At 36.7% G+C, this 11301-nt stretch overlaps 1 protein-coding gene across 1 annotated transcript; it reads right to left on the minus strand.

Annotated features, from left to right (window-relative positions):
• Positions 1-250: 250 nt before the first annotated feature.
• Positions 251-10754, minus strand: LOC148940358 (uncharacterized). Its single transcript, XM_089105897.1, has 2 exons — positions 10054-10754; positions 251-691 (listed from the first exon to the last, which is right to left on the minus strand). The coding sequence occupies exons 1-2, from the start codon at positions 10111-10113 to the stop codon at positions 416-418; spliced, it is 336 nt and encodes a 111-aa protein (XP_088962023.1). The 5' UTR covers positions 10114-10754; the 3' UTR covers positions 251-415.
• Positions 10755-11301: the final 547 nt, after the last annotated feature.

Here is an 11301-nt window from a genome sequence, read left to right on the forward strand (position 1 = left end):
ATAAATTCTAACTATTATTAGTCAACTAGTTGGAAAATGAATTGTTTTCTGGGGCAATGTTTCTTTCCAGCTAGATGGCGAAATTAAGTTTTGCTGGGGAGAAGTTATTAGTCAGCTAGTTGGCAAAATTAAATTTTTCTGGTGAGAAGTTATTAGTCAACTAGTTGGCAAATTTATGTTTGCCAACTAGTTTTGAAAAGGAAAGTTTTGATATACTCGAATCTCATCTGTGCTATAAACCAATTTTACAAGGAGGAAATGGAAATGCAACCACTGAGAACAAAAGAAATAAAACATGTGTTGCTATAAGAAGTTGGCGATGTTCTCAAGTCACCAAATGTAAATATTTGATTCTACCACATTATATAGTTTTATATTGCTAAGAAATTACAGCAATAAACTGAAAAATATAATTTTATTCTTGTAAAAATTTAATATCACAACTAAATTCACTTTTCACAAGCATATTTCTATCAACATCTTTTGAAGAAATACTCCTAGGTGAGGGCAAATCCGTGCTAACTTCATTGTAATCATTAACAGGAATGTCAATAAAAACGCCATTTGAATGAGATAATGGTTCTGTACTTTGATTTTGATTCAAAAGTGGAGATTTTGAGCTAATGGAGCCATTTAATGATGATTTTGCTCGTGCAGCTAAGTTAGCAGCAGATGAAGCTGTTTTCTTTGCCTAAAAAAACAAAACAAAAAACAATATAAGCGACTAATAGGAAGACAGTAGTTTGAAAAGAGAAAAGTGTTACAGAAATAGTGACAGAGAGAGAGAGAGAGAGAAAGAGAGAGAGAGAGAGAGAGAGAGAGAGAGAGACAGAGTCTGCATTGGAGAAGTTATTAGTCAAATAGTTGGAAAAGGAAAGTTTTGCTGGGGCAACATATATTGTCAACTAGTTGGCAAATTTAAGTGTTGCCAGGGAGAAGTTATTAGTCAACTAGTTGGAAAATGAAAGTTTTGTTGGGGAGAAGTTATTAGTCAACTAGTTGGAAAAGGAAAGTTTTGCTGGGGCAACATTTACTGTCAACTAGTTGGCAAATTTAAGTGTTGCTGGGGAGAAGTTATCAGTCAACTAGTTGGAAAATGACATTTTTGCTGGGGTGAAGTTATTAGTCAACTAGTTGGCAAATTTAGATTTTTCCTATACAGATGGGTTAAATTTTCCAACTAGATGACTAAAATGTTTTTAATTATAAGGAGATTGGATAGTACCATTCTATATAAGCTTATAAACTAATTTTTTAAAATAGTCAAAGAGTGGATATCCGTTGTCCTGGTACTCCCAACCCAAATGTTAATAGCCTATAAAAAAAACAATCAAATTCTTTCTTAATAATTTGAAGGGTTTGTGTTTAGAGGCTTTTCTCTGTAAAATTTTAGTTTAGTTACTTTTTGTTAGCCTATCTTGGAAAGGGGCTAGGTTAGGAAAAATGAAACTTTCAGCAATGAATCCAGGGACAAAAACATGCTCCAGCAAGAGGACTGTTCTTTTACTCATCTATGTGCTAAGATCTTACATCTTTTGACAAAGAACGCTTAAAAGTGAAATCTTAGCACTAAGATCTTACATCATCATTCTGCTCTGATCAGCGGTCTAAGAACAATGATGAGTATATCATCAAAGTTCTCTCATCATTGCTCTATATGGCAGAAAGATGGTGTCCTTCACACTTTTTGCTAACATCAGTGAGCTGTAAGATCTTAGAACAAAGATGAGTTAAAAGAATGGAAATCTTAGTAGAAAAATATAAGATCTTAGTGCAAAAGAATGGGCCTAAGATATGGCCAAGCTTCAATGTTAACCCTCTTCTGATTCCTAAGTTTTTCAGCTTTGGTTTCTTTTTCTCTGGTTTTGATCACTGTTCTATATGGCAGAAAGATGGCATCTTTCATGCTTTTTGCTAACATCAGTGAGCTGTAAGCTCTTACAACAAAATTGAGTTGAAGAAATGATAATCTTTGCAGAAGGATAACAGATCTTAGGCTAGATGTAAGATCTTAGTGCTAAAAACAGCTGTAATGTTTTTTGGTAAATATTTTGTAGTTCATATTATTGACCTACAAATAAAGTGAACATACCACTCAATGCTTTTTTTATGCTCTTTACAAATATAATAAATGCTTTTCTAGCAAGTTCAATTTTAAGCCCTTTTTTAACCCTTGAAAATAATAATTTCATTCTATATTTTTTTTTATATAAAAATGGGTTATAAATTACATTTTTATTCAAACTCATGATTTCCCTACAAATCCATTTTGTAAAAGTTGTATAATTCATAAACATTGATTTGCCAAGTTTAATTGAATAAAAAATTCCAGGTCTAAGCCTAGGAGACCAGTACTACATAAGGAAGCATGTTAAGAAAACAAATCTTACTTCATTATGTGCAGAATAATTGTATTTAACATATTTTACTGGGGGAGAACCTTCATCTTCCCTTCTTTCCTTGTATTTCCTGTTTCCTATCACATTTTTCAATATTTATGTATGTTATCTAAGTCTTGAAAATCATTTATAAACAAACGCTCAAGTGCCATCTGACTAATCTGACCTAAATTAACCTAATTTGTTAGTATTTGCCTATTAATATGTTTTTGTGATAAATTATTAGATAGCACTGATAATGTTTAACTAAATATATAGATTATTTGAAAATGGATGAATGTAGTTAAATCCATGCTGATTTTTCTGAATTTTGTTAAAAAAAAAAAATTGTACAAGAGCGAAAGAAGTGAAGAGGGTTCTCTCCCTGCAAAATGTGTTAACTAGGATTATTCTTTATATTATGAAGTAAAAAATTTTTTCTTAACATTTTTCCCTTTGTACTGCTTGTCTCCCAGGCAATACAAAAATTCCAAACAAATTTGCCATGTTATTTTCTTATTCTGTTAGGCAGCTTAAAAACTGCATTTTCATCTATATGTTGAAAAATACAAAGGCCAACAGAAGAAACATAGTGGACAGAAAAATGGAGAAATTGTTTTGAATTTCTTATCAAACTTAATTATGACAAATCAATGTTTGCAGGTTACATAACTTTAACAAAATAGATTTTATAATGAAATATTGAGTTTGAAACTAAATAAGATTTTCTGCTCCTTTATCACCATTTTCATCTTGTAACCATTTTGCAGCCCCTCATGATGAATCAGATAGCCTAGTTATTGAATCAGATGAGCCTGAAATTACAGACTTTCCCAAAACAGACAAAAGTAAACAAATGTAAAGTTGTTGAAAAAGAAGTCCCTCAATCACATTTTCATTTTTCTTCTTTTTTAACTTTAAATGCAAAAAGCATTAACATTGATAAAATGGGGGAACTTGAGGGTTATTTTCAAGTAACTGGAGCTGATATTATTACAGTTACAGAAGTACATAATCAAAGTCCTGAACATCTTACAACAAGGTTGCAAACAATTTATTAAACTAAGACATCATAATCATCTGTTAGGTAAGAAAGGTAGTTGTGTGATGTATTTTGTACATGAGCAGTTGGCGCTGCAGCTTCTGCAGATTCCCCACATTGATGACAATGATGATATGATTTGACCGAAAAAGCTTCTGAGATCTGTAACTGGTATTGTTTTTGGAGTGTTTTATTGCTCACCTAGTATGGCATCTTTGCAAAAAAAAAGGTCTTTGCTGAAAAGTTAGATTTTGTGTGTTAATTTTATTACTTCTAAGTACCTGAATGTTGGAAATTGTGTTACTTATGATAAGAACAATCTAAGAAGTCAAGAACTCAATCAAATAGTAAAGTTTCCAACTACTAAAGCTAATACTAAACTCAATATAATTTGAACAAATTTGTCAGAATATTATAATGAACCTCAAGACCTACCTTCCCTTGATAGCAGCTATCACTACATGATAAAGTGGGCTCTGCTGCCTTTGTATAGAGTAAAATATGTTGTTGAGAAAGTTTCCTAACAACCTCTTTCAGACAAGGGTCTCTTAGAATTTGGAAATTGGATTACATCTGAGTCCTTGGATGAGGCAGCAATTTTAGTCCTCCAATGAAAAAGCAAAATTTTTGCCAAAGATAAATTAAGAAACAAATATGAAGAATGCTTTCCTGAGAAAACTTTCAAGTAGTGCAACACAGATCATCCTTACATAACCCAAGAAATTAAAGATTTGATTCAGTATAAATTCGACTAAGAAAAGAAGGGAAAATAGGAAATGCTAATGTGCTCTGCAACAAAGTACATAAAATGATAAGAAAAGCTGCAGCTGAGTATTACCACAAAAAATTTGATAATCTTGAATCAAAGCCTAGCATATGATAATAATAATAAATAAATATATTGGAAAAACCCGTCACAATTGAACAAAAGACGGATAAAAAACAAAAGAGAAGAAAACGCACATACAAAACACAACGAAACTTCTTGAAATGAAAATAATCACGAAGGAACTATAATACAACTATGTAAGAATGGCGGTCCACTGGTGGTTACTCGCTTCTACTCTATCACGGTACTTTTCAAGACACGCTTCCACCGCAGTAAATGGGTCAGGTACTGAATACCGCCTCGTTAGGTAAGAATTACTTGTTCTTAATGGCATCTCAAGTAGGACCTTGAGGTACCTGAAGAATATTCTTCTTATAGTTACTTTATTCGAATTTGTAAGTAACTTCCAGAACGGCGAAACGTAAAGAACATGGGGTAAGGCAACAGCAACAAATATTTGTGCACGCAGCGACCTATTTAGATTACGCTTGGATGAAACCGAAGCTCCATAAGCTGACCTGATCTTCTTCTCGATGTGCTTTACAAGCAGTGCTCGTGTATGCTGAAGAGTTTCACCGATCGGCAGACCCAGGTATACAATTGACTTAGAGGGCATGACCACCTGAGACCCTAGTTGGATTTCGGGTTGAGAGGCATTCCAGTTAAATAACAGTACTTCACATTTTGTCACATTAAAACTCAACCCAATTTCATCATACTCCATCTCCAAAATTTAAAGTTAGATTCCAAAGAAGACAAAATTCTTGAAAAGTTTAGAAGGTCATCTGCAAACCCAACTAGGGACACGTCAATGCCTTTAAAAATACAGCAAGGGGTCACTTTTGACTGGGCCGTCGATATGCTGTTGTTGAACAGATCAGGTGATGATACGGCTCCCTGTTTTATACCTTTCTTCACCACAGCAAACCTACGACTTGATTTACCTGACAGTTTAATACAGACCTTGAGCCTACTATACATGTCGTTCAAGGGTTTGACAATAGCACGGTCAACTCCGGACTTTCTCAGCTCAACCATATTCTGAGAATGGATACCCGAATCAAAAGCCCGCCGTACATCATATTCACCTATAGCTAGGCTTTCTTTCGAAATGTGGGCATCCAGTAGAACATTTGCAACTACATGCAAGGCATGGGCACATCCTAAGCCAGCTTGGAATACAAACTGGTGGGGAGGCACTTTGCAACTAGCTTTAATGTCCGAAATTATGAGCTTTTCAAATAGCTTACAAAACACAGATGATACAGTAATGGGTCTGTATGACGATGGTTCATGAGCAGGTTTACCCTTTTTCAAAACTGGAGTGATCACACCTAAACAGAAAATATCCGGTACAATACCATGTGTTAGTATAATTTGGTAAGCTATTGCTAAATGCTCCGATAGAACTGGACCACCATTCAGTAGGTGTAGAGCACAGATTTGGTCGGCACCGGCGGATAATTTCTTCTTTATTTTTTGACAAAGGTGGGTTATTTTCGCACTAGAAATCACGAGGTAATTATGCTCTTTCGTCATAAGCTGATCGAGCTCTTCGCTAAACTTTTTATTTTTCACTTCATCTGGTGGGGAGAATTCAGCAGCAAAATAATCTACCCATATTTCCTCATCTATATCACTCGCATTTTGTCCCGTACTTTCTACAGGCCTGGCACGGAGCTTCCAGACCAAATTAGGGTTTTCAATGATTTTTGAAACTGTTTCTCGTTTAAGGCTACTACGATGTTTTCGTAGCTCTTTCGCGAACCGCCGTTTTGTATAAACCCGCAATTCATTGACTACTCCGCTTCTTGGCCGGTCGCACTCGTGCCAAACCCCCAGCCAGAACTTAGCAGCTGCTCTTGCCTTCACAAGCTCACTGTTAGAGGCCCATCCTGTCACTCGTGACCCACGTCGGTCGTGACAGAATGGTAAAGCAACCATGTCAGCTACTCTCAAGGAGTGGCAAATTTCGCAGAAATAAATGTTCAGTTGCAGGCGCATCTCACTTTCTGTTAGGCCACAATCCCACTGTAGGAGGTGGACAGGCACTTTAATTTTCATCAAAATTTGTTCACAATTGAGCTGGAACTGCTCACGGACTACTTTTTTCCAATCACGTGCTGGCTCAGGCTTGGTTTTTGGAGCACACTGGGGACTGACGGATGGTATTGCAAAAGAGAGAGGTAAATGATCCGAATAGGCACCGTCAGATCCAACCGAGACTGACTCTAGGTCCAGTTTGTAAGTTACTACATGATCAAGATTTGAGACGGTTTTTGCGGTACTGATATAGGAATAGCACTTATCCTTCTTAGCAACTTTAAATCCGCTTGGTAAGGCGCTCAGCAATAGTACAGCCCGAGGGCAGGAATGATCGTCGAGATTGCAGTTAAAGTCACCAAGAATTATAACAGGGCATGATTTCTGGACTACACTGAGGAGGCACTTTCCGAGCTTCTGGCAAGCTTTTGCAAACTTTTTTTCTGAAGCGATGTCATTGTAATTGGTTGGTAAAAAAACATTTACGAAAAACACGCCATGCATTTTGGCAGCTTGGAACCATTCATTCTGCTCGACACACACGGGGGCCCCGAGTTAGAGCGCGTGATTATGGCTAGGCCACCAGAGGGACGACCCCGAGTCCCAGATCTTCGCGCAGGTTGAACGAGGTAATGCATATCCGAGGAAAACTTTAGAAGGTTTACACTATCATTGGTCAGAAAGTGTTCCTGTATGCAAATACAGTTATATTCTTTAGAAAGGTCGGTTAGAAGGGGGATTCTGTCCAACACTTTACCGTTCATATTCCAGCAGAATATTCGATTTTCCATTTACGTGCTAGTGTTAGGCTGGGCTTTGTTAAAGGGGCAAGCAGCATGGTAGCAAGAGTGTCTACTAGAGCCGCAGTTTAGGCATTTTTGCGGATTACTACATGGGTTGTCCTTACTAGAGCTGTGACCATCGCCACCGCAGCGTGAACACCTTTCTGGTTGCGAACAGTCAGCTGCTAAATGACCAACATCATGGCACTTGAAACACCTCCTCGGTAGAAAGCGGAACTCTTCAATCCTGAACAGTTCTAAACAAATCTTCAGCGGGTTCGCGATAGCGTTTTCAAGTGTTTGTCGACTTGCATAGAATAACTTGAACGCTCTCGTAGATCCGCATTGCGCCACTTTGTCGCAACCAGCAATTTGACAGAGTTCACTCTCGCTAACTGATGAGGGTACTCTTTTCATGATACCGACAAACTGGGGACCTTTGACTTTAGTGGTTATGTTCTTCCTTTTCATTGCTTCTGCAAGTTGGGTAGCGGCATCTCGAGACTGGACAAGAATCTTCCATTCATCGTTGTTACATTTCAGAGTAAGAGAATCGGAGCTTACGTCGCTAGGGCAAACCTTTGCAATGAAGTCTTTCCGGGATTGTGGGGACGTTAACTCAGGCGGCATATCGTTTGCTTTCACAACCACCGAGTAAAGTGGCTTTGATGGCGGATTCGCTGCTGAGCGGGGAGTGGGTGAGCCCTGGGAAATAGCATCGCTTATGGTAGTACATTGCTGCGATACCCCGGCGAGCTGCTGAGCACACTGTTCAGATGCAAGTTTGATCTTATCCGCGATAGCCCCTAATCCGGCATCAAACTTTCGACACATCTCGTTTACTTTTATTCTCACGCAGGCACTGACCTCATCAGGGCAGGTGGGCACTTCCTGCGGATCAAAAATTACGAAAGTAGGCAAGGGCTTTTTCTCTTTAGCGCAAAGGGCTAGGATTTTCGCCATTTCCATCACGTTATCAGAATCGTTTGCCGTTTTACGATAGACGTAATCAAAACCAAACTCATTGGCACGCGGGATAAGTTTATACTTCGCACTAAGAATTTATGCATGATCAAAGAATTCCACAGCTCGCTTAACAATGCTTTCCATTTTGTTCCCCGCTTGCATGGATCGCGTGAGGAAATTCAGTACAGCATTGCGTACGAGAGTCCCCATTGCTTACGTCACAGCATTCAACGCAATTTTTGGATAGCGTACACCGGTATAAGGGAAGCGTCGGGACCTGCTCACCTAGTCCCCGCAATTTAAGGGTAACTAAATACCAGCAGGTACGTACGGCTCTTGCGGCAGGCACCCGCCCCTCTTATGCTTACACCCTGTATACGTTTAACTATCGGGACTATTATTTCGCGGCTCGCTTTGCATGGAAAATTCTTCAAAAGAATTTGATTTTAGACGACCAATAATTCTTCAATAATTCTTCAGACAACCAATCCTCACTCGCCAGCCGATGAAATTCAGCAAAGTAACCTTGACTAGACTGAAGCCTATGCTGAAGTCATTTACTATCTAAATCTCTTGACAGAGGTCTTGTAAGATTAGCCTAATTAGACAAACACATTTAAATCACACAATCTTCAATTCTCTGGTCTGTTGGTGGCTTTTTGACGAAATTTCACTGGACTTTGAATATGATAACCAAACTTTCCAAACGTTTTCGGCTGCCGACTTTTTGGCTGATTTTTCAAATTCGCCCAAAAGAAATTATATTGGCAACTTCGGAGCGGCAACAGCGACAAAGAAAAGTAGAAATCAGGGCACGTTGAAATCTCTAGGGAATTACACTTATATATCACCAACTAGAAACAAATCAAACACAATAAAAATCCAAGGTAAGTGAATATAGTATAACACTTTAGGGTCTAATTAATAAGGAAAATAACACACTAGGTGAGGAAAAATGTCTTTGACTCACTATTTGAGGCAATAATCCACAATTAGAAATTCATAATAACACATGGGTTTGTTGATGTTAGCGTTTGTTTTATTAGAAAATAAAACAAATTTGTGGAAAATCCTCTAGTGGTGTTGATTTTTGTTCAGATTCTAATGATGAAATAGTTGCTAACAAGTGAAGTGGTCATTTGGCCAGAATAATCCAGTCTTTGCTGCCTCTTGATGTAAGTAAAACAAACCAAGATTATTAGAAAATTCCACATGATGGCACACCTTTACCTACTGTTTCTGAGGATGAAGTTTTTAGTAAAATAAAGAAACTTAAACAAACTAGTATAACTCCCATAGATATTTTGATTAAACTTATAAAAGCATTTCCTGACAAATTGACTAAGCTGCTAACACAAATTTTTAATTGCATTTCAACTTCTTCAGTTTACCCACAGATATTAGAAAATGGGATATGTTACTCCAATCCCTAATAAAGATACTGAACTTAATTTTGATGGTGTGAGGCCAATCACTTTGACCCCCTTGTTCAGCAAAATGTATGAAAGTTTGTAGCAAATTGGCTAAAAGCTGAAATTGAGCCCCTCCTTCATTCTCATCAGTACAGTAACAGAAAGAACACATCAACATTCCATTATCTAGTCAGTCTTTTACATTTTATTTTTAAACATGTTGGTGAGCCTGGTAAATGGCTAAACTTAATAATAATTGATTTTAAAAGGCTTTCAATTTGATTGATCATAACATCTTAATTTCTAAGCTTTTAATTGATTTTAGAGTGAATCCTGCTGTTGTGAAAATCATTCAGACAGGATTCCAAAAGCTGTCAACACTTTACCTATACAACTTGTGTTTTGACTGCTTTTCTTTGAGTAAAAAGTACTTTTATGTGGAAAAATCGTATTTTTAGACAGAATCTTTTGACAAATTTCAATAGGCCATTAAAATTGCCAAATAGCATTGCTACTATGCTACCCCACTTTTTTCACAGTGGGCCCTGGGCTTAACATGTCTTTCAAAATTCGTGTTTGGGTTTGTTACTTGTTCTCTCACTGTAAATGTGCTGGATATATCTTCAGTATTTTCCCAAACCATACTGGCAGATATGAACATCTAACTGTATCTGGTTTCTAAATTGGGCCACAAAATACTAACTTTCCAAAATTTGAAGATATTGTCTATGCTGTTTTCGAATCTGACTGGGATCTATCTATTGTTGCAATACATAGGATTGAATCCTTGTTCTGAAATTGCAGCTTGTGTCTCTGTGTCAAATTCTTCTAATTCATATATTGAAAAGGAAACTCAAGCAATCTGTAAAAGAACATAATTTCAATAACTATATTACAAATGATGTTATTGGTGTGGAAATATTCATAAAGGACATATTGGGAATAGAAGTAAATTGCTGGTTAAAAATAGACCAGAAATTAAATGGAATAGGCTTAAATTATATCATATTGTCATTTGGTACAAATCTGAATATTACAGAAGCCATTATAAGCATTGCTGAAAAATGTTGACCTCAAACTAACAAACAACAAAAGCTAGCAATTGTTTTTTTCTTAGTTTATCTTAGTATCATAATTGCACAATTTATAATTTGTTGATCAAGGTAGTCTGTTGTCAAACTGACTCATTTTGTTTGTTTCAAATGGGAAATTTGCATGTTGTTTCTGATTTTTGTTTTTTAGGACAAAGAACCCAGAAATTTGATGGTGAATCACCTGGAGATGTAATCTATCTGAGAGAGATAAGTGAAAACTCAAGTTGACTTGATACAATAGACCTTTCTGATCAACCCATGTTTAAGAAAGGTAATTAATAGTTCTAAGACTTAGCCAAATATTGAAAAGCATTTTTTGCATTTTGTCCTTTATTGTATTTGTTTAGAAAATGTAGTAAAGGAGCTTAATATTTCTAGTGTCATCCAAAGTGAAAAAGCTAAAAATGATTTCAACTGATATTGGACTCAGGTTCAAACATTGATGGGACCAAGGATTTTTGCATGTTGTTGGGTGATTTTTTTTTTACCTCTATTCCTGGGGGGAATGGGAGATATTTGGAATCTGTCTTATCATGGTGAATCCTTCCTTTTGTATGGTGCTTGCAGGCTTGATTAATTACTGAAGCTCATTAGAAGAAATTCTCCCTTCAGACAGAGCCAAAATTTTACTGTATATGTTTACTCCTGATCTTGTATTTGGGCCTAACTTAGTTTGGAAAAATCCTTTTCAGATGTATGAAGTTCGCTATTGCAATGAAATATGCATCCCTGTCTTTATCTCAATTGCATTTTCT

This window comes from Artemia sp. Qi Xiang Cuo, chromosome 20 (assembly GCF_049724085.1).
Source record: "Artemia sp. Qi Xiang Cuo chromosome 20, ASM4972408v1, whole genome shotgun sequence".
Classification (NCBI taxonomy): domain Eukaryota; kingdom Metazoa; phylum Arthropoda; class Branchiopoda; order Anostraca; family Artemiidae; genus Artemia; species Artemia sp. Qi Xiang Cuo.